Source organism: Pseudorca crassidens, chromosome 14, assembly GCF_039906515.1.
Source record: "Pseudorca crassidens isolate mPseCra1 chromosome 14, mPseCra1.hap1, whole genome shotgun sequence".
NCBI lineage: Eukaryota > Metazoa > Chordata > Mammalia > Artiodactyla > Delphinidae > Pseudorca > Pseudorca crassidens.
The window spans coordinates 73,085,162-73,111,574 of NC_090309.1; the positions used below are offsets into that span (position 1 = coordinate 73,085,162).

Sequence of the window (26,413 nt, forward strand, 5' to 3'; positions counted from 1 at the left end):
TGGATTCTGAACCCTGCCGCAGTGATTCTCTGTGGGGCCTCAGGCAGGCCACTTTTCCTGAGTCTCAGTTTTCATCTCTTGAAGAGGATATCAGACTAGAAGTTCTTCAAGGTCCCTTCTAGCTCTAAAGTTTTAGAATTGTATGATTCAGTGACCTGACTAGACTTTTAAGTAAGTTTAAAAAAAAAAAAAGATGACCTACAGAAGGTGGGTAGAAGACTTGAAGAGCATTTCGCAAAAGAAGAAATCTAACTGGGCAGTAATAAATGAAAGGCATTCAGGTAACCGAGGTCATGCAAATTAAGACCACTGTGAAAGACCATCACACCCCTATCAGTTTGGCGAAAATTAAGAAGTCTGATCACATCCTGTATAATAACGGTAATGCATACATTCCTGGTGGGAGTATAAACTGGTACAACCATTTTAGAAAACAATTTGGAGTTAATTAGTACAGTTGAAAGTAGACCTATGACCCAGCAATTCCACAGCTACGTGTACACCTCAGAGAAACGAATGCACGTATATATGTCCCAGGATACATGAACAAGGATGTCCACAGTTGCATTGTTTATAATAGCCACACACACCTACAAACATCCAAAACAAATGAGAACGACCCAAATGACATCAACAATGAACAGATACGTAAATCGTGGTAGAGTCATATAATAGAATACTGTACAGTAATGGAAATGATGTACAGCTCCACACAAAAATATGGGTGACAGTTATACAAAAGCATGGTGGCACTGTGCCCTCATCCCATCACCGAGATGTTAGTCAGTCTCTCCCGTCTCCAGATTCCTAGATGGTTGCAGCTACTTCTGTGATCAGTCAGGTGATGCAGTGTTTATTCAACATCTGGGGAGCATCCCCGAAGGCCTGATGTGGATTCCAAGTGCAGCCGGGAGGAGCCAGGAGTTGGTTGGCTGTTAAGACAAAAACCCAATGATTTCAGAAAGCTTTACTGCCCGGTGGGCATCCGGGCTTGACGCGAAGGTGCTTAAGCTGCTGAGAAAAGTTTCTGGGTGACAGGAAACAGCACAGCCAGATTAGAGGGAATAAGGCTCCCTTGTCAGCGGGCAGCGCGGTGCCCTTCAGCTGAACTGTCCTCGGTCCCACAGGCTGCCCCTGGTGCCATCCAAGTGCTCGATGACGGTGATGATCTTCGTCATGATGCTCAGCTTCTACTACTTCTCCCGCCACGTGAGTGCCTGCACACCCTCCTCTTCTGCGCAGGCCTGCTGGGGCCTCTGGAGAAGCAGCCCCAGGACCTAGGAAACCAAGCTCCTGGGGAATGCTGGTTCCCTTACCCCACATGGCATGTGACCCTGGTCAGGCCACCACCTCTGCCAGTTTCTGGTTTCTTCCTCAGTAGTACAGGAGCAACAGTTCTTACCTCTTCCTTCTGACCTCCTGCGGGAAACTGAAGGAAGCCTGGGGGAGGGGCACAAAAGCCTGGATAAAATCTCTATTCCCTAGGCCAGCGGCTCATGGATCTCCACTCACCCAGGCTCTGGGGGTCACTAACACACTGACTACGGAGCCGGAAAATAAAGGGAAAGAAGCTGATGAAGTTTTTGTTTGGTTAAAAGGAAAAAGAGGAAGAGAGGGAAGGAAGTACCCTCGTGAGGGACTCACTTCCCTGTTAGCTCAGATGCCACCCAGTGGCTTGTCGGGGAACTACAGCCACCCCCAGCCACTTCTTGACCGAATGGAGCCTGCTGGAAATGGGGACTCCTCCTCCCTGGGCTAGGAGATCCCACTGCTGCCACCACCCACAGGGCAGACCTGTAGCTAAAATTATGTCCCAGGACGCCCCACACGTCCAGAATACCTCTCACATCTTCCTGTAACCAAAGGGGCTGGGATCCTCACTGCACCTGTAGGGTGGCCTTTTTGATGAGGTGAATCTTTCTGGGTCTCATTTCCCTTGCCATTAGCCGTTTTCCTTTCAGTCTTCCCATGTTGGAAATAAGTTCACATTTTTCGTCTTCCTATCAAATGGCCAGCTTTCTCTTTCTTTCTTTCTTTTTTTTTTGGCTGTGCTGAACAGCTTGTGGGATCTTAGTTCCCCAGCCAGGGATTGAACCCGGGACACGGCAGTGAGAGCACCGAGTCCTAACCACTGGGCCAGGAGGGAATTCCCTCAGATGGCCAGCTTAGAGCTCACACCTTACCTATGTCTGTGTCCATAGGTGGAGAAGCTGGCACGGACACTGTTCTTATGGAAGATTGAGGTCCACGACCAGAAGGAACGTGTCTATGAAATGAGACGCTGGAACGAGGCCTTGGTCACTAACATGTTGCCTGAGCACGTGGCACGCCATTTCCTGGGGTCCAAGAAGAGAGACGAGGTGAGGGGTGGCCCTGTGCTGGAGCCACGAGCCTGTGTGTCATCTTCTGGCTTTCTGTCTTCTTATGACATGGCCTGGGGGCCCAGGTAGGGCTGGACCTACCCAGCACAATACCAGAAGCAAAAGAAGAATTTCACAGGCTTTTGGTAAAGGGCACTGCCATAGACATTGCTTCCATGGGCCACACACCTCTGGGAGGCCCATTTCAGAAGCCAAGGCCTTGGTGGAGCCCACCTTTCTGCCGACCGTGATCATCTCAGACTGGTTCTCATGCCTCACTTCCCAGCTCCACCCCACCCTCTTCTCAGAGCTGGAGCTGTTGCAGGGACTAGTGAAGCTCTTTTTTAGTTATTAATTGTTGTGATGAGCTACTTTCTAATAATTCAAAGTTGGGATAGTCTGGGAGACGTGTGTGTCCAAAAAGCTGAGTGCACATGTCATGGATATGGAAGACAGGTTCATTTCTATAGCACATTATTCACTTAGACTTTTTTGAGCACTTTGGCCCCGCCTCTTTTTAGGAGCTGTACAGTCAGTCTTATGACGAGATTGGAGTCATGTTTGCCTCCCTGCCCAACTTTGCTGACTTCTACACAGAGGAGAGCATCAATAACGGTGGCATTGAGTGTCTGCGCTTCCTCAATGAGATCATCTCAGATTTTGACTCTGTAAGTGACCATCCTGCGCCCCCCTCCTCCTGCCACAGAGCCAGCCCTTCCAGATTGCAGCCCAGGAAAGGCTGCAGAAGTCAGAGGGAAGTTAGAGTTACTCTGGCTGCGTTTCCCCATAAAAGCCCCTCCGCATAACAGAGCCATCTGGAGATGTTGGGTCCCAGGTGAGAGCCTGGGAGATCACCTGCAAGTCTGGCCAAAACAAGATCCCGAGGCCCCTCTGATTCCTCCTACCCTCAGATTCAGGTTCAGTAGACATTTATCAGGTAACTTGTATACCAGGGGAAATGCTTTTACATAGATGCTCCCGCCCTAGGAGACTGGCCTGCATCCCAGGGTTAAGGTGGTAGAAACTGAGGCTCAGAATATCGGGACATTGGCCCAGGATCATGTGGCAGGTGTCGGCTGGATGAAGCTGTTACAGGAAAACATCTTAGATGTCTCCTGGGCTTGTTGTAAACAGGCAAATCTGTCATTTAGTTGTGGCTCATTCATCTCCGTCGACTGCTGACAGTTCTGTCTTCCTTACTACTGGCCTCAGCTCCTGGACAATCCCAAGTTTCGGGTCATCACCAAGATCAAAACCATTGGCAGCACCTACATGGCAGCTTCAGGAGTCACCCCAGATGTCAACACCAATGGCTTTACCAGCTCCAACAAGGTAGCTAACCAGCTCAATGTCTAGAGGAGATGGGGCAAGAGAGAGGCAGCTCACACGTAGCACGTGGGAAACGATGTCATAATAAAAGTAGCTGCCATTAAGTACTGTTGTGCGAAGGGGTCACAGACACACACCCAACAACCAACGCGGTGCAAATATAAAACCAGGTTTACGAGTTTAATAAGCAGAGAGAGGAACACACATGGCCCCCCACTGCTGTTCCACAGCTTAGGCCGGGCGTGAGATGGTTTAGGTAACTGTGGCCATATCCTCTTTTTTTTTTTAAATTTATTTTACTGAAGTATAGTTTATTTACAATGTTAATTTGTACTGTACAGCAAAATGATTCAGTTATACACATATACATACATTCTTTTTCATATTCTTTTCCATTATGGTTTATTACAGGATATTGAATATAGTTCTCTGTGCTCTACAGTAGGACCTTGTTTAACCATTCTCTATATAATAGTTGGTATCTGCTAACCCCAAACTCCCAGTCCCTCCCTCCCCCACCCCCGACCTCCTTGGCAACCACAAGTCTGTTCTCTACATCCATGAGTCTGTTTCTGTTTCATAGATAAGTTCATTTGTATCATATAGATCCCACATGTAAGTGATACCATACGGTATTTGTCTTCCTGACTTACTTCACTTAGCATGGTAATCTCTAGGTCCAACATTCATGTTGCTGCAAATGGCATTATTTCATTCTTTTATAGCTGAGTAATATTCCATTGTATATATGTACCACATCTTCTTTATCCATTGATCTGCTGATGGACATTTAGGTTGTTTCCATGTCTTGGCTATTGTGAATAGCGCTACAGTGAACATTGGGGTACATGTATCTTTTCAAATTAAAATTTTCTCCAGATATATGCCTAGGAATAGGACTGGAGGATCATATAGCAACTCTATTTTTAGTTTTTTGAGGACCCTCCATAGTGGCTGCACCAATTTCCATTCCTACCAACAGTGTAGGAGGGTTCCCTTTTCTCCACACCCTCTCCAGCATTTGTTATTTGTAGACTTTTTAATGATGGCCATTCTGACTGGTGTGAGGTGGTACCTCATTGTAGTTTTGATTTGCATTTCTCTAATAATTAGCAATGTTGAGCATCTTTTCATGTGCCTGTGGCCATGCCCTCTTAATGCTCTATACTTTCATAAGAACCGGGGAGCAGGAACTATCTACACAGTTATGTAACAGTGAAGATGTCCGGGCTGGGGAAATGGTTTTGTTAGGAGAGGGAAGTCGTTAACGCTCACTGGCTGACAGATTATTCTCCTGTTGGCTCAGCCCTGTGAGGCCAGCTGTGCTTAGCGCCAGAGGGAGAGGAAATGAACTGTGGGGACCCTGGTCCCAAGGGCTGTTCTTAAAACATTACCCTAGTTTATTTCACAACTGTGCTGTACAGTGTAAGTCCTACTGCCATATCCACTTTATGGATGAGGTTAAAGAAACACATCTAGAATGGTCATCACCCTCAAGTGCTTACAATTACTTGAAGAAACAAATGAGGACAACGATACAAAATTCAAAGGCCAGGTTCAGACAGGGTGGTGACACGACCCTGCCAGACGCATGGCAGACAGCAGCTGGGCTGGGAAGGATTTGCCTTCCCCACCACCTCTGCCCATCCTTGCCCTGGACCCAGAGGGACCCAGGTGAGCTGTCACAGTGACAAGTCAGAGCTAAAGAGGTCCCTGGCTCCCCTGTGGGAGGAAGTGCAGAACAAGGCCTGTAACTAGCAGGTGAAGGGAAGGAAGGCGCCCGGCGGGCCCTGGCGCTCACGGTTGCTTTCTTGTGCAGGAGAGGTCAGACAAGGAGCGCTGGCAGCACCTGGCGGATCTGGCTGACTTCGCGCTCGCCATGAAAGACACGCTCACCAACATCAACAACCAGTCCTTCAATAACTTCATGTTGCGCATAGGTAAGGCCTCTTGGCTCGCTCACTCCTGCCGTGCTCCCCCTGGTGCAGGGGGCTCGGCAAATCGGGGAGGACGGGGCTTAGAAACACCTGAGGCGTTTGGGCTGGGGAGGTTCATACTCACCGAGCTGGAAGGGACCTTACGGGTCTTTAGGTTGATGATCGAACTGAAAGTGCGATGAAATGGTGAGCCATCCCTGTCCCACGCTGTTGACGATGATGGCCTTCGTTCTGAATCCGGCTGGGACTTGAGTTTGTCTACCTTTCCAGGGAATCTTCTGTGCCTGAGGGCCTTGTTCACCTCAGTCCAGCCTGTTAGGATTCATGTCACCTGCCACCCACTACTGGGAAGGGGGTCTCGATCCTGGGCAAGGTCACAGGAGACTTGAAGTACCAGGTGTGCCAAGAGAGAAACTGGCAACTTCTGTCCTAAATGAGTTAGTATATTGGGGTGGCTGACATTTACCGAGCACAGAGCGAGGAGGGTGAGAAGGACACGTGACTTCTGTCCTCCGGTAGCTTAGGCTTGACGAGGAGTATGTTACATAACTAGGAGCTTTGTGGTTGGAGCCAGGTGGCAAATTCCGTGAGAAGAGTTGGTGGCTTCTGAGATGGGGCTGTGCTGAATTCTGTGCCTCTACCTCAGGCATGAACAAAGGAGGGGTACTGGCTGGCGTCATCGGAGCCCGGAAACCACACTATGACATCTGGGGCAATACAGTCAACGTAGCCAGCAGGATGGAGTCCACAGGGGTCATGGGCAACATTCAGGTACGTCCAGCAACAGAGCCGACCGTGTGCTCAGATCCCAGGGAGTGGAATCGGAATAATGCATGTTTTGCAGGGCACTACTGCCTCCTTTCTGTTGGCCCAGAACGTTAAGTTGGCAATGCTGAGATCAAGGGCCACACTGGGACGACATGCTTCAGTAAAACGGAGAAAATACTTCAAACCCATTTACAAAATGCAGGTTTAAGTTCTGGATAAAAGAATGCCCTGCTCGGGCTTCCCTGGTGGCGCAGTGGTTGAGAGTCCGACTGCCGAGGCAGGGGACACGGGTTCGTGCCCCGGTCCGGGAAGATCCCACATGCCGCGGAGCGGCTGGGCCCTTGAGCCATGGCCGCTGAGTCTGCGCGTCCGGAGCCTGTGCTCCGCAACGGGAGAGGCCACAGCAGTGAGAGGCCCGCATACTGCAAAAAAAAAAGCATGTCCTGCCTCTTGGTTCCCAGTGACCCTTGGGCCTCCAACAGCTCCCCCCCAAAACCACCCTGATCTGTATCACTGGCTCTGGCAGGAAAGCTCCACAAGAAGGGCAAAGGGGACAGAAAAGCAGCCTTGCCAAGCAAGGCGACCTGTGGCTGACCTCCTAGGAGAGGGAGCACGAAGGTTACAGAGGGGTGGGCCAGGCAAACCCCACCCCCGCAACCGGTACACAGGCTGGAAGGGGCAGAAGAGCGCTGGGAGCCTGTGGATGGGGATCCTGCGTGGGTAGCACCGGGCCCCTCGGCCCAGGTTCACTCTCTAAGCCGACGCTCTCGGTTCTCCCTCTACAGGTGGTGGAAGAAACTCAAGTCATCCTTCGAGAGTACGGCTTCCGCTTTGTGAGGAGAGGGCCCATCTTTGTGAAAGGGAAGGGGGAGCTGCTAACCTTCTTCTTGAAGGGGCGAGAGAAGCCAGCCACGTTCCCTAATGGCTCCTCGGTTACACTGCCCCACCAGGTAGTAGACAACTCCTGAATGGCCTCGAGCCCCCAGAGAGTCCACACGGGAGGGAGAGGGTATTTTCTGGAATCGAAGGCAGGCCTTGGGAAAGGACAAGTGACCAAGTCCCAGCATTCCCAAGCTGTTGAGGTGCACACTCACGTAGACGTTAGGTTTAAAAATCTCAAGCCTTCATCTGTTTATGGATGTGTGAGCTCTGAGGGCGGCCATACTATTCCTTGGTGTGCCTGTAGTGCCTGTAGCTTCCCCAGAGAGTAGGGCTCTTGGGCATAGTATTGGAGTAATCCTTCCAGAGCCCTGGTCTCGACCAGCCCTCCTCCCCCAGAGAGGCCGTGGCCACTGTGAGCAGGAATGTACCAGAGGCAGAACAAGGCTGCTGCCTTTGGGCCCGGCTGGGAGCACAGGTGGGGCAGCTCTGTTTACGTACAGGGCTGGCAGCTGCTCTGTCCCCAGCTAGAACTTGGAAGCATTCACTCTGAAGACCTGCTTGCCTCTGTGGTCCGAGTTACGTGAAATGGGCCTCGTCCTGATAATCTTGAAAGGTTCTTCTGGAACCCCAGTCAGTCACCTTAGTCATGAGAGCAGAAAGTGCAATATTTCCTTTTACCTGGTGGGAGGGAGGGAGGGAAAGGGACTTTATTTCTGAAAGAAAAATATATAAACAGATCTTCTACATTTATATTTTTAACTTTCTGTTAAAAAACTTTCCGATATTGCCTTGCCTTTTGAGCTCTTGCTACAGTCGCGTTTGCTACTGCTTTAAAAGCGAATTTACAGGTATTGATAAAGAACAAGACTGTTTTATTAAAAGCTTTATTCAGCTTGAATATGATCATTGGGAAAATTCTGTTACCAGCCCTCACCTGAGAAGTGCTTTGCTGCCTCCCACACTGGTCCTCACCATGTGCCTGGAAGGCAAGAGCTTAAACTAGGACCTTGCTCTCTTCTTAAGCTGCTTCTTTCTAAATGGTGGTCCAAGCTGGCTTGACCATTCCCCTGTGCTCCTCCCAGAGTTAGCTGGGGCTGCCACACCTGCAGGTTGCTGCGTGGCCATCAGGTCTTGGCCTTGGGCAGTACGGGTGGTAATGACTCCTATTTGTGACTGGGGGAGTGGGGCGGGGCGGGAAACGGGACAGGAATTAAAATAGCGCGATGACAGGTTTTTACATCCGAGCACTAGCCCTGCGTATACTCCCAAGCCAAGGAACAAAAAGCACCAGCAGAGCAGAGGCCATGGTTACAAGAAGTGGCACCCTAACTGGACCAGGAGATGAGGAAGATACATGTACAGCCAGGGCCTGCAGCTTGCAGGAGAGGGAAGAGACAAAGGAGGGGGATCCGCTTCCCTCTGCAGTGATCAAATTATGAGACTTCTGATCATGGTTTTTTACCGCTGAGCTTATTAATACATTCTGTGCTCTACTAACATGTTCTAGGAAACGACATTAGATACATGGAACCCTCATTATTTTATCCATAGTACTTTCTCATGCCATATTCTTTGTAAAGCAGTGACCTAGAATATTCCATTCCAAACAAAAGATTAAACACACTTCCCTTCTTAACTATATGATTCATGTCATATCATGAACCTAGAGTGTTCTAAGAACTTTCTTTTTTCAAAAGTCACAGATAAGGAAAGTAAGGCAAAATTACTTGAAGGTATCATAAAAGCTAGAAATACTCTTCAATTGTATGGTACATACTCCCTTTACCCCCACAGACCACTCTGATTTTTCGCTAACATGTATGATCAAATCAGTATCGCAAGAGAAGAGATACTCTTGAGCATTGTAACAAGTGACCAGGCAATCATGGAGAACTGTCTGAAAATGCCAGGGTCTACAGACTCAAACTTGTCCCTAACCATGCTGGTGAGGTGGGTGTCTGTTCTCATTGCAAGGACGGTCCCCAGGCAAGGAGTCTGAGCCTTTACAACAGTTTTCAGTTCCCAGGACCTTGCTTGCAACTGTGGTCAGTACTAGTTTACTCACTTCTGATGTGTTCCCAATGAAAATAATATTCTAGGAGACCAGGCTCATATCCAGCTTGTCTCCTTTTCTTGCAAATGAAGTAAACACTTGATGTAGGGGCTTTGTAAAAAACAGATTTTCATGGGCTGCTCGCTGTTCTTCCTGTGTGGTGGATAATGCATCCGTCCCTAGAAAAAGATAGAACCTATCAATCTCATTTAGTGCAACTGTAGGAATCAGAACTTGGATCACTCACTAATATTCTGGACACGTCTAACTTTTTTTTTAATTTGGTCTGGAGCTGAGAGAGGCTTGCCCCTTACTGGTCCAATGAAATTTTGAGACCAGAAACTCTGCCCAGAGAAATCAAAAGCCTATGATGTGAAACCTGTGGCAGCTTCAAAATTTCTGCCTCGTAAAAACATTTTATCCTTTTTCTCATTATCGCCCATGTACTATGGTACACTTAACGAAAACAAAGTCATAGCAAATGTCTCAGCCATCCCTGAAAAATTCTCATTTAGAGAAGTCTCTGGAGAGCTAAGTATATGCTGACTTGTCATGTCTACTTGGTTTCACAGTGAAACGAGTCTTGGCTCTCTCCACCACAGTGACCGTATGACACAGCCTCATTAGCTGTCTAAGAGGGGTCTCCAATGAAAACAAATCATAAGCTGAAAGAACTCTAGCGGAGTTGGATGGAGCAAAGGAGAAAGGAAAACTAGGATAATTGTGTTTACTACTTACAAAGAGGAGAAGAAAATTTGGTAGAAACAAGGAAGATATTCTTGGTGTCTGTCTTCATATTTTTCTGTTCATAGTACATAAACAGAAGAAAGTGTCTCAAGAGGCCCAACTGATGTAGTCTATTTCGCCCTGTTTCAATCAATCTGAGTAACCCAGGCATATTATAATTTCTTCCTGGAGGTATCCTTCCTCTTACCTTGGTAAGTAACAGTGACATCAGTTGGAAGAGTTGTCGTGAGGTCCTTATATAGCAGTCTAGCACAAAATGGGAAGGACTGGCCTTCCGGCTCCGCTTTGTAAGTAAATGACAGCAAGTTGCACAGTGAGTTTCTCTGCAAAGGCCCAGCCAGAAAGGCTTCAAAGTCACTCTAATGGGGGTGAGGATCAAAAGAGACACAAAGTATATGACAATTACAACTCCAAAGGCAGTGATAGGTTATGCCGCTTCAAACATGTCTACCAAAAACAGGGCCTATTAATTAAATCTCAGAAATAAATGAAGGACAGAGAAAGGCCTGAAAAAAGGACAAATGACAGAGATTTATAAGATAATTAAGAACTGGTAGCAGCCTAGAGTCTATGTAAATGGCCAGGGGCTGGGGATACAGGGGAGATACTATTTCTGCCAAGAACTGCATTGACATATGTATGGCTGAGATGCTTCATGTCTACATTCACGTACCAATTTGTTTATCTGACAACCAGGCTACATATCAGTTTAAGTTTATCTGACAACCAGGAGCTTCAGAGTCATTCCAAATGCATAAAGAGGTATAAGAGTCACTTATTTTAAGAGTCACTTATTCCCTATTTGCATTCATTTCCTACCTTTTTTTTCCCTTTTTACCTCAACCCTAAGCTCAACTGCAACCCTAAATAGAAGGTAAGCCAGAGCTTAGGCAAAGATGGAGAGTATTCCTCTGTGGTATTTCAAGAAACCATTATTCTGCTGTGCACCTATACCCAAGGTTCAGCAAGACACCCGGCACATAGTAGGTACTCTATAAATTCCTGTTGAATTAAAAGTATAGCAACTGTACCCTACCACTTTGTGAGGCGAAGGAAGGGTCAAGTTCAAAAGCTTGAGAATCACCATTCATGAGTGAATAATCCCTTAACTGGTATCCATGCTTCAACATCATCCAGAGTTTCAACAGAAGAGAAGGTGGAAAATAGCTTGTATATTAATAAGAAACAAGCATTAGAAGGACAGTGGTCAAACTTCCGGCTCAGAGTTATGAAACATTTGAAAGTACAAAAAAAGAACATGTCCCTTTTTCTCCTTTTAAGCTCATCTGGGCTCACAAAATGCTTTATAAGATCGCAGATACCTGAAGTCGATCTGCCTGGTACTTCCTCCCAGAGTAAGCATTCAGGTACTCGCAGAGAGTGAACAGGAAGTGCTGAATATTAGTCTGTAAGTATTTTGCAGATATCTCCTCCAGAGGAATGAAGACTGGAATCGAATGGTGATGTATCTGAAGTGGTTTCCGCATGACAAGGTCCACAAAATAGGAATCCAGCAGATTCCCCTCAAAAGCAGTGCTGATGCAGACACAGACTCCTCGGCTGGTCAGTTTCCCACTGATCCCTGAGACAAATAAGACGATACCTTAAGAGATGTCAGGCAGAGGCAGTATCCTATTCACCTGTGCATCCCAGTCCCCTCAGCACTGCCTAGTTACATACATCATGGGCTCAAATGCTCGTTGAATGAATGACAACAGACTCTTTCTTCTCACTGACTCTAGCTCACTTTGAGTTGATAAAACCACAGAAGAATGGTGGGAAAGAAAGAGCATCCTAAATATTAAATTACTGAGGAAGAGATTTTGAACTTTTCAATTTACCTATGCTTCTTTTTTCCTGAGTGTCAAATAATTTATGGTAGTCCCCACGTCTTCCCACAATCCTCTTATGATACAGATAACAGGTAAATAAATCCTCATTTTAATGGTGAAACAGAGACTTGAGGGGTTCAAACTATTTGACCAGTGGCATAAAGCAAGCCAGCAGTAAAGGAAGTTGTAGCACACCATCTAGCACACGTCAAATTGCTAAAAATGAACAGTCTAAGCCAGCCACCAGTCAACCTGCTGCTGCACAAAGGGGCCAGTCCTGTAGGGCAAGTTGCCTGTGAAGAGCATGCCAGCTTTGTGTGTGTATGCTGAAGGGGGCAAAAGTCAACGTTCATGAAGTAAGTCCAGGACTTATAATACATCTTGCAAACTAACTCACTAGAGACAAGAGACCCAGACTGAAACAGGTCAGAAAAAAACTATACCTGTAAAACGATATGCCTGCAGAATGGCTTTCACGTTTTCCCATTTTCTCTTCAAACTTTCTTGTTCAGTAATCTCTAATGTTTGGTCGGGTTCTACATTGGTAGTAGATGCTTTAACCTGCGAGATATGTAGCAGATCAAACTGGGTACAAAGGGGCATAATAGAAATCCCATGCCCTCACCTACCTGGAAAAAATTTAAATGCACAATATTTTTTAATTATATAATCGATCAAGAAATGCTACAGTGGCCAGCCACCTGGTGCTATGAATTCACAGCAGAGGAAGAATCTTGTGGGTTACAGTGCTAGGAATCAGAAGTAGAAATTGTGCTGGCCTGGACAACAATGAACTTGGTTGGCATGGAGAGTACTGTGAGAGGAGAAAGAAAAGGATGTCAGGAAAGTCTAGGAAGCAAAAACAGCTGCGAAGAGGCAAGGCTGGGAAAGTTGGTTTGGGTCAGACTGTGCAGGTTTTCAAGTGCCAGGATGAGAAATACTGACTCTAAGCCACACGCTGCGAGATACGGCCCAGTAGGAGGTATTGGACTAACTCTCCCTCTGAGACAACTACACAAGCTGGATCAAATACCAAAGAGGAATACGCAATCATGCAAGTAAACAAACAGAAAATGGCCCGAAGGCACTGGAGAATCACCAAAATAGCCAGATTGAAGACTAAGGATAAATGCTCTGAAGTGAGCTGGGATTTCCTGAGGTTTTCCCCCTCAGCATTTGCTGATTTTAATCACAAGGCATACAGGCCAAATAGAAAGCTGCAGGCTAAATTTTGTAGCAGTCTCACCATGCCAGGGAAACAAAAACTGGAGATCAAGGTTACCAGAGCAGCCTTCCTGTGGGTCAAACTATAGAAGAGGGAACCCAACATTCTGCATACAACTTGCCCTCCAGGCACTTGCCAAATCCTAAACTGCCTATGTGTGGCTGGGTACTTAGAAACCAAAACAGAAAGAAGCTCCTGAAAGTTAAAAAGCTAAGCAGAGATTCTGGAGATCAGGGCCTGCCAAAGAAGGGGGATCTTGACAGATCTGTTCCCAACACACCCAAGCTTTCAAGTGAGGTCCCCCCGCCCCCCACCAAAGGACTACACCCTAGGAGTAAGGGCAAACCAGAAACAGACTACTTCAGCGATTAAAGTGATATGCCCATATGCTATCTGCCTGTCAGAAAAAAAATGAAATTCTTTCTGGAGGAAGAGGACATAGTTCAGAATCCCTATATTTTTTCATATGATACCCATCACTGAAAAAAAAAAAAAATGAAGCATATCAGGGAAGAGGAACAGACCTCTGAAAACCAGGAGAAAAAAGAAGACAACAGAAGCAGATCCAAAGGGATTCAGCTATTTGAGTTATTAGGCATAGTCATTAAAATAGATTAAAAGATGAAGAACTCACACCAAGGGGCTGGAATCTATTAAAGTCAGATGAAAATCCTAAATCCAAAAAATACAATAACCAAAATCAGGAATTCAACAGGTTTAAGAGCTGACTGGACACATAGAAAAAGTAGAAAATAGGTGTATTTTCTTATCTAGATTAAAGATATAAGACATAGGTCACAGTAAAAACAAAACAAAAACTCCATACTTGGGAGCCCCAGAAATACAGGAAAGAATGAGGCAGATGCATCATTTGAAAGATGCTGGCCAAATTTTCCAAATAAATGAGAAACAGCAAGTAATTAATTTAAGAAGTGCTACAAACACCAAGCTGGATGAAGAAAGAAAACCAATCCTAGCCACATTATGATATAAAACTGCTAAAACCCAAAGACAGAACCATGAAGCAGCCAAAGGGCAAAAGACACACTATATGCAAACAATAAGACTAACATCTGACAGAAACTATGGAACTAGAAGACAATGGAAAAATGTATTTAAAGTATAAAAGAAAATACATTTCAATCTATAATTCTATGCTGAGCAAAAATACCCCTTTAAACATGAAAAATATAGTGAAATACAGCATTTTCAGACAAACAAAAATAGAGAATTTATTTCCAGCAAATTTACACTGAAAGTAGTACCAAAAGGAACTACTTACACTGAAGGAAAATAATCCCAGATGAAAATCTGGAAATGCAGCAAGTAATAAAGAGCACTGAAAAAGGTAAATATGTATATATAACTCTAAAGGCATAGTGACTATACAAACAAAAGTGTTTCATACAGTTTTAAGTATATGTAGAATTAACATATGACAATAATAACATGAAAGGCTGCATGTGTGGGAGAGAAAAGATGTTAGAAGGTTCTGTAATTATCCAGAAAGTGGTACAAGTACTAATCTAAAGTATATTCTAGTAAGAAAAAAAAAGCATGTTTTGTGGAGGATAACCACAAAAAGAATGCTAAAAGCATGTATAATTAGAGAAGTGAAATAATAAAAAAAGATCAATCCAAAAGGTGGAAAGAAAGGACAAAAAAGAAACAAAGAACAAATAAGATCATAAATAATAACATGGTAGACTGAGATCCAGATATGTTAGTAATCATATTAAAAGTTCATGGACTAAATACTTTAATTAAAAGACAAAGATTGCCAGGCTGGATTAAAAATTTCTAACTATATGCTATTGATACTTACAAGAACAAGAGCTGTTGTAGTGATACTAATATTTGACAAAGTTGACTTTAAGAAGTTTAACTAAAAGAAAAGGCAACATTTCATAATGATAAAAGTTAAGTCAACCAGGAAGATATAACAATCCTAAATTTGTTTGGACCTACTATACAGCAAAATGGAATGAAAGGGAAAAAAATGTACAAATCCACAATTACAGCAGGAGATTTCAACACATTTATCCCAGTAACTGATAAAACAAGTTGACAAGTAAATTAGTGAGGATATAAAATATCTGAACATCATGATGAACATATTTGGTCTATTTGATAGAGAGAATACAGTACCCCAAAATGCAAAACCCACATTTAATGCACATGGAACATTTATCAAAACTGACCACATGTTGGGTCATGTTCTTTGATCACAATGGAATTAAGCTATAAATCAGTAACTAAAAAAATTACTAACAAATCCCCCAATTTTTGGAAATTAAGCAATATATTTCTAAAACAAACCTATGGGAAAAAGAAGATATTACAATGGAAATCAAAAATATTTTGAATTGAAATAATGAAAACATGATATACCAAAACTTGTGGGATACAGCTAAAGCCATGTGCTATCAACTGAATGTTTGTGTCCCTCAAACTTCAGAAACCTAACCTAAAGCCCAATGTGATGGTATTTGGAGGTGGGGCCCTTGGGAGGTGATTAGATCATGATGGGGGAGCCCTCATGAATGGGGTTAGTGCCCTTATAAAAGAGATGCCAAAGAGCTAGCATGCCTCTTCCGGCATGTGAGGTTACAGTAAGACCACAATCAAAGAGGTAGTTAAGTCCTCAGACACTGAATTTGCTGGTGCCATGATCCTGGACTTCCCAGCATCTAAAACTGTAAAAAATAAATATTTGTTGCTTATAAGTCATCCAGTTTATGGCACTTTTGTTATTGTGGCCCATATGGACTAAGATTCTATGCTTAGAGGGAAATTTATAACCTTAAACACATAGAGGAGAAAAAAAGACTTATAAAACAGTAAGTGTTCATCCCAAGAAGCTAGAAGATACGCCATGTACACTGACTGGAAGACACAATACTATAAAGATTTCAGTCCTCTCCAAATCAATATATAGATTCAGTGCAATTCCAATCAAAGCTACAGGAGGTTTCTTTTTGGAAATTGACAGCCGATTCCCAAATTTATGCGAAATTCGAGGGGCCAACAATAGCCAAGATAATTCTGAAGAAGACCTAAACTATAGGTATCAAAACTTTCAGTAATAAACCTCTGGTACTAGCACAAAGACAAATAGACCAATGGCACAGAACAGAACTCAGAAGCGGGCCCACAGTGGACCCAAAGACCCACTGCAATACAGTGGGAAAAGAGTGGTCTTCAAGAAGTAGTACTGGATGAACTGGATATCCATATGGAAAAAAAAAAAGAAGTATGACCTCTATTTCACACCATACACAAAAATCAATTTCAGAGGGACTGTAATTCTGAAAATAAAAAGTAAAATAAAGCTTTTAGAAAATAACACAGAATATCTTCATGTTCTTAAAGTTAGGCAAAGATTAAAAGGAAACAAGAACGGTAAGCATAAAGTTAGATTCCTCAATCAAACTTCATTAAAATGAAGACTTTCTTCTCATCACATTGTTAGAGAGTGAAAAGGCAAGCCAGTCTTTAAAAGAAGATCTGGGGCTTCCCTGGTGGCGCAGTGGTTGAGAGTCCGCCTGCTGATGCAGGGGACACGGGTTCGTGCCCCAGTCCGGGAAGATCCCACATGCCGTGGAGCGGCTGGGCCCGTGAGCCATGGCCGCTGAGCCTGCGCGTCCGGAGCCTGTGCTCCGCAACGGGAGAGGCCACAACAGTGAGAGGCCCGCGTACCGCAAAAAAAAAAAACAAAAAAAAACATAAAAGAAGATCTGGAATACAGATACACAAAAAATAACTCATATCCAAAATGTGTAAAGAATTCTACAATTTAATAAGAGATATACAGCCCAATAAAAATTCTGCAAAAGTCTTAAGAAGTTCACAAGAGAAGATTTTCAAGTGTCCAAACAGGTACTTAAAACCATCAGTTATATAGGCGAACGCGAATTAATCCACAATGATTTACTCCCACACTCTAGAATGAAAAATTTCTAAAACTGACAACACCAAGTATCAGTAAAGATGCAGAACAATGGAAACCTTATACACTGTTGCTGGGAATGTAAAATTGGTACAATAACTTTCAAATACTGTTCGACAGTATTTACTAAAGATAATCTGCATACCCTGTGACCCAGCAATTCAACAGAAAAGTATATATTTTTATATCAAAAGACAGGAACAACAATGTTCACAGCAGCATTATTCTTAATAGCCCCAAAGTGAAACAATCCAAATAACTCAAATGTCACCAATAAGTACAATAAGTAAAACAATTGTGGGATATTTCTTCAACGGAATAATTATATAGCAATATAAAAGAGTGACCACAGCATGCACCAATATGGATGAACCTCACAGAGATAACATTCAGCAAAAGCAGCCCGACATAACAGAGTTTATACTTTTTAAATTTATGTAAAGCTCCATAACAAGTAAAACCAATGTATAGTAACAGAAACCAGAATAGCAGTTACCTTGAGGGAAATGACTAGGAGGATTTAAGAGGGAGACTTCTGGGGTGCTGGTAGTAGTCTACACTTTGATCTGTGTGGTACTTACCAGGGTGTGTTCGTTCTGTAAAAGGATCTTCAGATTTGTGCACAACATATATACACATATGTGTGTATGTGTATACATATATATATATATGTATTTTTTTACTTTAATAAAAAAGGAAGGGGGGAGGGAGGAAGAGAATGGAGGAAAGGGGGAAAAGGAAGAGAGGGAGGGAAGACAAGAAAAAGAAGGCTGACCTTAACCCAGGAGGAATGAATAATTACTGACACTTTGAGCAAGGAAACTTGTAATTTAATGAAAAATGTAGTGTTTTACGAAGATTTTCTTGGCTGTGTGGAATTTATCAGAGAAGTATAAATACCAGAAGAAAACAAACTAGCAGACTGCTGCAATAATCCTGCCATCTAAATCACCTGGTAAATATTTAGGACCCATGTGGATAATACGTGCTCTACAGCAGAGGGTGGGGGAGGGGCACAAAGACAATCTAAAGAAGAATTTGACAGGTTTTACTAACTGAACCTGGGCTAGAGAGAAAGCTGAAAAGAGGGAAAAGTCAAAGTTTACTGTGAGGTTTCAGGTTGGGTTATAGAAAGATGGTGCTAATGACAAAAGTACCAATGACTCAAGTCTGGCTGAGATTAAGGTAACAGGCTCATGTCTATGAGGGCAGGTTTAAGAGATTATTATGAAGAATTCGCCTGGCCCATCAGTAATGCCTGCCAGCTGTTAGCTGATATTGACATTAGCCGACTCTACAGATTTGATCACTTGAGGGATCAAGGACTGAAATCCATCCAGTAAGACCACAGGTAAAACGTATTACACAAATTTGCTAATTCCCAGATCATGTTTGTTTTTTACACTCTAGGAAAGCCTGCCAACGTCGATCACCCTTCTACTCACACTAGCTTGATGTTGTTTCACTTCAGCCCTCAGCTTATCTCGCAGACGTCTCAGTTCATGAATCCTGGTTCCAAGAGCACTTTCCTCTGCCTGTGCGCTCTGTGGCTCTTCCATTTTTTTACGGGATCTGCTCACTTGAGTCTCTAGTCTTTCCAAGTGAGCTAAAACACCTGAGGGAAGTAAAAAGGGAATTTCACAAGAAGCTAAGGATTTCTAACCCCAGGAACGGGAAGCACTTCAGGGAAGAACAGAGGGTGACCCTTTTTCCAGAACTCTGTGGTCAGCTAAACTGGAGACGTTGCCAACAATTTATAAAACAGGAGGAGCTGACAACAGAAGTCAATGATCAGCAACCTCTTAGGCCGAACACTGACCTACAAGCAGTCCCTGACCAAGACACTGTTCAAAAAGGGCATCATCTGAAAATGGCTAATCTCAGTTATCTATGATAATAGTGACCCAGAGGAAAACAGGGTCACCAAATTCAGACTCTCTCAGAAATTGTTTTTTTAATGCAGAATTGTTTTTTTTGGTTTTACGCATGTTTTCCCAAAGTGCTAATGCATAACTGGATTTAGACATCCACAGAGGCTTGAATAAGTACTCTGAAAAGTATTAGGAGCATAGGACTATAAAGGCACACACTGAAAGGAACCGTCCACCAATATTACTGGGTATCAGACAGGAAAACAAGCTCACCAACAGATAGAAATTCAGAGGCAATCTCAGATCCTAAGAGACTAACTAAAGACCAATATAGTAAAGGTCACAGTTTCATAATGCTAATCAACTCTAGCAGTGAAGCATCTGTGAACATTTCCTACATATTAAGACACTTGTGGGGCTTCCTTGGTGGCACAGTGGTTAAGAACCCGCCTGCCAATGCAGGGGACACAGGTTCAAGCCCTGGTCCGGTAAGATCCCACATGCCGCGAAGCAACTAAGCCCGTGCGCCACAACTACTGAGCCCACGCGCCTAGAGCCCGTGCTCCACAACAAGCCACCGCAATGAGAAGCCCACGCACTGTAACTAGAGAAAGCCCACGTGCAGCAACGAAAACCCAACACAGCCAAAACTAAATAAAATAAATTTATTAAAAAAGAGACACTTGTGCTAGATCCTTTACTTGCAAAGCATGCAAAGAATTAAAGCATTTATTTAATATTTCCTATGCATTAGGCATGTGCTAAATGTTTCACTTGAAAAGCATTAAAAGAATTACTTATCTAATTTCCACAGCCACCACCACAATGCTATTATTCATCTCCATTTTCCAGATGAAAACACTGAGGCAGAGAAAAGTAAAATAACTTGCCCAAGGCCACAGTATTTATAATGGCAGAGCCAGGACTCCAACCCAGGTCTGACCAATACCAGTCACTGCCTCTTCCACGGGAGTAATGCATAAATGGCTCCCTCCAAATCCTGGGAAGAGTAAAGAAAGCTCATTGGCTAGAACTGTAGCTCTGAATATGAACGCTTAGCATACTAGGAATGCAACCTATTGGTCTAGAAAGGGATAAGAGCCTAGAATATGTGAAGTAATTTTTCCTGCTCCAATGATCTTAGCTGCCTGTCCCTTTAAGTCTTCAATGTTAGTTCCTTTCACCATCCTGCTCCCAAACAGGACAGGTCACACATCGGTTAGAGGAGGGAAGGGCTTTCAACCTGCGCGTTGTTTGGGCAGCAGGAGTAAGGGGGGGAAAGGCGACCCTTTGAATACCTCCTCTGGACTCGCCGTCTTGACTTAGAGTATTCGCCAGCTCCATCTCCTCCTCAGATTTCCAAGAGCCTTGCTAGAAAGCTGTCCAAGCACCAGTAATAGGGCTGTCCTTGGAGACAAAATAAAATGGCAAGAATCGATTCATATTCAGACAAACCTAGAGGGCAGGCACACGCAACGCTGGTACGCACCCGTGCGCCCCGGACACCCCAAGTGTCGTCGCTAGGACTCCCCTTCCCTGACCCGCCCGGTCCGCTCCCCGGGTCCGAGTCGGCGGTGTCCACGTCTACCTCCCCGCCCCTGCGCGCTCCTAAGGCGCCGCACCTCTGGTTCCTCCGGGCTTCCTTGCACACGGAAGGAGCTGTAAGAATGCCGCTCAGCCTTCCACCCTATCACGGTCCCGACCGCCACTGGGTCTTACTTTCCCTTACTTCCTCTCCTCTGGCTGTTCCCGCTTGCCTTCAAATCCAAGCCAACCGGTCCCAGCGTGCTTTGCACTCCCAACGTACAAAAACATGGCAGCACTCAGGGCCCCTCCCTCATCCCGGCATGCATCGGAGGATAGGCCTGGCCTTTAAGTTGTGCGGGAAGATGGCGGCCGCTGGCGCAGAGCCGCAGATCCTGGTACAGTACCTGGTGTTACGAAAGGATCTATCACAGGCGCCGTTTTCCTGGCCAGCGGGCGCATTGGTAGCACAGGCTTGTCACGCAGCCACCGCGGCCTTGCACATTCACCGGGACCACCCGCACACGGCCGCTTACCTCCGGGAGCTGGGGCGCATGCGCAAGGTGGTCCTCGAGGTGAGGCGCGGGCGGGGGGAGGGGCCCTGAGGATATCGAGACCGGAAGAGGGTGTGGTCTTGAGTCGGAGGGCCTAACTTCATGGAGTGGGTGTGGCATTAGTGGGGAGGGTGTTTGACTTACAAGTTTTGGTAAGGTTTCTGGGGCTTGAGCTATTGCCCAGGGAGCCTTACCTTGACTGGGCGGGGCCTGACGGTGTGACGAGTGGACATCGGGCCCGTTATAAATGCTTCCCGCACCCCTTCGGTCTTACCTGCGTCCCTCTTAAACAGATGCCTGTGAGGGCGGAGGCTGGTGGAGCGACACCCGCCTTTCTACCTGTGCACTGCGCCGGCCTTTTAATGGCTGCGCAGAAAAGTACTGTCCTTAACCCTCTTCGCAAAACCGATCCAGAAGGGTAAGGACGCGGGGTTCCTTATTGCAAGTGAAGTCAAACTGGAGCATTTACCTGGTTCTGACGCCAAATTATTTGAAAATAAATGTTAACCCTAGTATAATTTGAACCTAGCATCAGACGTAAGGTTCTTTTTACAGATAGCCAAACAGATCTTACCCTTACCTTCTGTCAATTCTGCCTCTAGAAATGTATCCTAAGAAAATAGCAAGATGCACCCAAAGAGCGTTGTACAAGGATAGGAGCATTTTATCATAGTAAAAAAAAGTGGAAATCACTAAATTTCCAGTACGATGAATTGTCTAAACTTATGCCCTTATAACAGATTATTACGAAACTAGCATAAATCATGTTTTTTGGAGCATATTTACCTGGCATGGAAGAGTGCTCATGATGCGATTCTAATTGAACTATATATTCTACATACAAAGTGATCCAGATTTTGAAAGTAAGAACTAAGAAAATATATCCAAATATTAAGTAGTGAGTGGGTAGTGGAATTTTGGTTATTTTGTAATGCTTCTCTATTTTTTTTTTTAGTTTCCTACATTAAGCACACATTTTATAATGAAAAAAATATTGCTTTCATTTTAAAGCAATTTTCTTCTCATAAAATTTATTTATTTTAATAAATAAACCTGGGGTGGAGGGGTTGGGTAATTCCTTCCTGGCCAGCTGGCAAAAGCAGATCATTTTTCAAGAGAAAAATTGCTGTTGGGTAATGAAACATTAAACTGTAACCTGTAGGAAAATGTCTTGAGAATCTATAAGTAGGCAGAAAAGAAACAGATAGCTTTTTCCTTTAGATTCCTTTTATAGCATTTTATAGGAAGGCTTCAAGAAATCATGTAGTTCAGACATCCCCCACTCCCTTGCTTTCAGGCAGATAAAATACCCCTTTTCTCAGATGAGATATCTGAAGCCCACAGAGAGTAAGTGACTCCTCTGAATTTAAAAGACATCTCATGATTCTGTTGTTAGCTATGACTCAAGAAAGGGCCGTAGGAGTCACCACTGATTAAATAAAGGTGGTGCTGTAGCCATAAAGACCAATAAAATATAAGACAGTGCCAAGATTAACTCCATTCACTGGGTGCTTTGTGTCAGGCACAGATCTGAGCCTGATTTCATTGAATCTCACTACTACTAGGAAGCATTATCATCCCCTTTTACAACAGGGACACAAAGGTTCAGCTAAGTCACATAACTTATCAAAGAGCACACAAATCAGTAAGTGGTAGAGCAAGGGTTTGGACTCACTCTAACTTGTACTGTGCTGCTCCTGGTGCTGAAGGAGGAGGGAGGGGAAGTCAATGCATTCTTCTTCAGCATGCCCAAAGGACTCAGCAGATTAAGAGTGGCAATCCCAGCATCCTCTAATTGGATTAAGACAAACCTCTAGTTATCTTAGTGGCTTCTGCCTTCATAGGCAAAAAAATATACCTTATGCAACATAACACACTAAGTATCTTTATTTTCTGAGTGATAGCTATGCTGTTTCCTGTAATGGGATTCAGCATGGGTGATAAAGATGATGAGAAACAGTTTCAGAAGGACACTAGAGAATAGTTTGCCCACGCTTGAGTTAAAAACTGGGAACTATCCTGGCAGAAAGAAAATCCTTCTAGGTTTGTGTGGACTAGGGTGGAAGTAGGAGGGAGGTGGAGGTGATGTGATTTTAGAAATCCTTCCAGTAGTCAGCTCTTAAAGTCAGAGCTGGCTGAGGGATTAGGGATGCTGTTTAGGCACCAGAACTAGAAAATGTGTAGAGCATAATTACTGACAATGCATTCCCACCCCCACTCCCACCCCTTCAGAGAGTGAATGGCAAATGGAGCAATGAAGCTGTTGTTTCTAGAGACATGCACTACAGTTCCTTCTTCGGTAGAGCTGTTCCTCCAGTTTCAGTTAAGAGGAGCCCCCCTCCATACTTTTTTTTTTTTCCTTTGCCTTTTGTCACTTACTAAATGGGCTTTTCAGTCTGTGTTCTGCTCCTTGTAGGCCCCAGATGAGACCACCTTAAAGTTGCTGGCAGAGACGCTGCAACAGAAGAACATTGACCACAAGCTGTGGGTGGAGCAGCCAGAGAACATCCCCACTTGCATTGCACTCCGTCCCTACCCCAAGGAAGAAGTGAACCAGTATTTGAAGAAGTTCCGATTGTTCAAATGACTGAAGTTATCAATTGCTTTGATATGTTTGAGTATCAGCTGGATCCAGAAACTGCATGCCGTCCATCCCTAAGCACCGTTGTACTCCTTTCAGTGGCAATTCCCTTCCCTTTAAATTATGACAGTTAGTTTCCTGAGGGTCAAAACATGTTCATATTAAAGTTGCCATTAATAAGTATTTTTAATTATTTATAAGTTCAGATGGGGAAAGTAGGTGAGTAGCATTATCATCTATGGGTCATTGCTCAAATAGAAGATTTGGTTAGACTCCTATATAGGGATCAAGGAAATACCCTTACTTTTTTGTTAGGAATAATAGAGTTCTTCCAGTTACCCAGGTTTAAAACTTTTCCTTTGAATTCCCTATTTCTTACTCACATCCAGGTATTGTAATCATTGAATCTTGGACACCATCAACTTTGAGATATACCATTATTTTACGTGTTGTTAAGAAAGAAGAAATGCTACCAATTAAGCTGAGACATGTAATTTCATTTCAAAGATGTTAAAATTTATTTGATTTAATAAAATATGTGAAGTGCTACATCTATTTTCTTATAGTTTCCAGTGCCACCACCCTGAATCAGGCTCTCATTTCGCTCACGAGTGTCCCACTGGTCTGCTCACCTAGCGTATCCTGGTTACAAGGCAGCAAGCGTTCTGCCACCAGGTTCATATATTGATAGGATCACTGAGCACCCTTTTCAGTATAGGCTCCAACTTGCCCAGGAATAAAGTCAAGATTCCTTAGCTTAGCCCTCAGGCCCTCCACGTTTATATTTCCTACCTTTTTAGGTGAATCTTCTATTCCCTGATCCAAACTTGATGTATCAATGAAGACTCCAGTTGCTGCCCTCTAGTCTCTGGCCTGGGAGTCGAATGTTAGTACTCTCCCCCTCCCTTTCCTGCCTCTGGACTGAAACTTTGTGGCTCAAGTGCTATCACTGTCACAAAGTCTTACGCAGCCAAAAATGATAGCTCCCTTCTCTGAACATCTATTATAACACTGTTGAGTGCTTAAAATATTTCTATAAACATTTGGAGATATCTACTGAAATTGTTTGGACATCTGTGAAGCAAAGTTTATAAAGGGTCATTTGTTCAACAGATATCTGTTGCATGTCTACTGTGGCAGGCTGTACTAAGAGCTGAGGATACAAAGGTGAATAAAAGTTTTTGCCCTCAGGTAATGAAGAATCTAGTGAGAAGACAGATATATAGATATTAATACAGAGAGAAATGTACAAGGTAAAATGGGTACACTTCCCCCCACCCTCTAGATACCAAGACTGCCAAGCTACTAGATAGGAAGATTTTCCTTTATAAGAGATGGTCACTTGAAACTAGGAGAGTTGATAGGGTCTCCCAGGGAGAATTGGTAGGGTGCTGAGGGCAGAACCAACCCCAGGAACCCAAGTGAACAGAGTCTCAAGGGGGAGAGAGCAATCAAGGGCAGCACAGAATTTCACTAAATAAGAAATGAAAACATTTAGCAATTGGGAATATGTTGATTAACTTGGTGAAAGCAGTTTAAATAGTATATGAGGTGGGAATCAGATTGGAACCTACCGACAAGAATGGGAGGGGAGGTAAGAGGTGGGGACTATTTTAAGAAGCTTGAATGGGAGGAGAGAGGACAGTGGGGGCTGGAAAGGTGAATGCTGGGTCCCAAAGGGGAATTTACTTAGACGCTTGAGCAAGTTAATAGGTGAGAAGGAGGAGAAGGAGAAGAGAGACTGAAGTTACTAAATGGAATAACTGATAAAAGAAGTTCAGGAAAAAATGAGAAGTGGTAGGGTCAAGGGCATAAGGAAGGACAGGCCTTGAATAGAGAGAGAGAGAGAAACCTTTTCTGAGACTAGAAGAAAAGAAGTGGGGAAAAGGTATGAATATACATGAGTTTATAGTATGAATATATGAATATATGAAGGTATGAATGAAGGTATGAAGGTATGAATATATGAAGGTATATGAAGGTATATATGAAGGTATATGAAGGTATATATGAAGGTATGAATATACATGAGTTTATAGTATAAGAAGAAATACCTGTTGACTTAATTTTCTTCTACGAAGCGGGAAGCACATAGCCTTTCATAACACTGAACAAACTTACTGAGCACTGTATTACATGGCATAACATAGTGGTTAAAGTTCAGACCCTGGTAGCAAACAGCCTGAGTCCAAATCCTGGCTCTCGCATATTTCAGCTGTGTGAACTTGGGCAAGTCACTTCGCTCGAGTTCCCTGAGCCCCAGGACCTTCATCTGTACAACAGGGATTTACAGGAGTGCTATGTGGATTAGATGTGTCAGTATGTACAAATCCCTTGGAACAATGCCGGGGCACTTGGTGCTACAACCTGAGCATAAAAATATAAGACATGGCCCTTAAGGAGCTTTCCTTAAGGGAAAGCCATGAGTCATGTAAGCCAGTCTAATTCCTTTTCTGCTAGGGAGTGATGCCATCCACTCCCTGCTACTTCCATTCAAGACAATTAGGAAAACGTTTCCAAATGACACTGTATTTTTTTTAACGTATTTTTTAAAATTCAAATTCTGCAGTAAGACAGTGAGAAAGCCAGAGAGAGATGAGTGTCTACACACCTGGGAAATAACGCTCTGGTAAATCCCAAAGCAGGGAGCACAAATAGCATAAATTTCTACCCAAGTGAGGAAAGGACAGGCACTCATGTGCTGACCCAAGTGAGAACAAGACAGTAGCAGGGAAGTGGCAGATTTTCTTATTAGAATCAGCTAAGCTCATTATCATCTGAACTAGATCAGCTGTTCTCAA

General features: G+C 44.0%; 2 protein-coding genes across 13 annotated transcripts in view; one reads left to right on the plus strand and one right to left on the minus strand.

Moving 5' to 3' along the window:
- ADCY3 (adenylate cyclase 3) overlaps nucleotides 1-24,161 on the plus strand; it is a 98,858-nt gene extending 74,697 nt beyond the window's left edge. For 3 of the 6 annotated variants that reach the window (XM_067703546.1, XM_067703548.1, XM_067703547.1), the window contains exons 16-23: nucleotides 1,128-1,209; nucleotides 2,202-2,360; nucleotides 2,882-3,028; nucleotides 3,573-3,692; nucleotides 5,509-5,629; nucleotides 6,273-6,397; nucleotides 7,180-7,344; nucleotides 23,448-24,161. In XM_067703546.1, the coding sequence (XP_067559647.1) occupies nucleotides 1,128-1,209; nucleotides 2,202-2,360; nucleotides 2,882-3,028; nucleotides 3,573-3,692; nucleotides 5,509-5,629; nucleotides 6,273-6,397; nucleotides 7,180-7,344; nucleotides 23,448-23,618 (1,090 nt within the window). In that variant the 3' untranslated portion in view covers nucleotides 23,619-24,161. Of the gene's footprint in view, nucleotides 1-1,127; nucleotides 1,210-2,201; nucleotides 2,361-2,881; nucleotides 3,029-3,572; nucleotides 3,693-5,508; nucleotides 5,630-6,272; nucleotides 6,398-7,179; nucleotides 7,345-10,141; nucleotides 10,285-18,492; nucleotides 18,651-20,768; nucleotides 21,053-23,447 lie in introns of those variants that run through there. The other 3 variants (XM_067703549.1, XM_067703550.1, XM_067703551.1) reach the window with 3 other exon arrangements.
- CENPO (centromere protein O) lies at nucleotides 3,839-21,024 on the minus strand. Of its 7 annotated transcripts, none has more exons than XM_067703552.1 (8): nucleotides 20,885-21,024; nucleotides 20,252-20,360; nucleotides 18,528-18,697; nucleotides 12,352-12,469; nucleotides 11,399-11,658; nucleotides 10,264-10,435; nucleotides 9,342-9,508; nucleotides 3,839-7,954 (listed from the first exon to the last, which is right to left on the minus strand). In XM_067703552.1, exons 2-7 carry the CDS (start codon nucleotides 20,295-20,297, stop codon nucleotides 9,372-9,374), a joined length of 903 nt encoding a protein of 300 aa, XP_067559653.1. In that variant the 5' UTR covers nucleotides 20,298-20,360; nucleotides 20,885-21,024; the 3' UTR covers nucleotides 3,839-7,954; nucleotides 9,342-9,371. The 7 variants fall into 7 exon arrangements, with proteins under 7 accessions (XP_067559653.1, XP_067559654.1, XP_067559655.1 ...); XM_067703553.1 differs by having other exon boundaries at nucleotides 20,683-20,891; XM_067703554.1 differs by lacking the exon at nucleotides 20,885-21,024 and adding an exon at nucleotides 20,673-20,810.
- Nucleotides 24,162-26,413: the final 2,252 nt, after the last annotated feature.

Coding starts and splice junctions, on each gene's coding strand:
- CENPO (XM_067703552.1), bottom strand. CDS start 20,297: ATGGAGCTGGCGAATACTCTAAGTCAAGACGGCGAGTCCAGAGGAG. Junction 11,659..12,351: donor GCAGGCATATCGTTTTACAG/GTATAGTTTTTT, acceptor TATTTGTCTCAG/GGATCAGTGGGAAACTGACC. Junction 10,436..11,398: donor ACCAGGCAGATCGACTTCAG/GTATCTGCGATC, acceptor CACCCCCATTAG/AGTGACTTTGAAGCCTTTCT.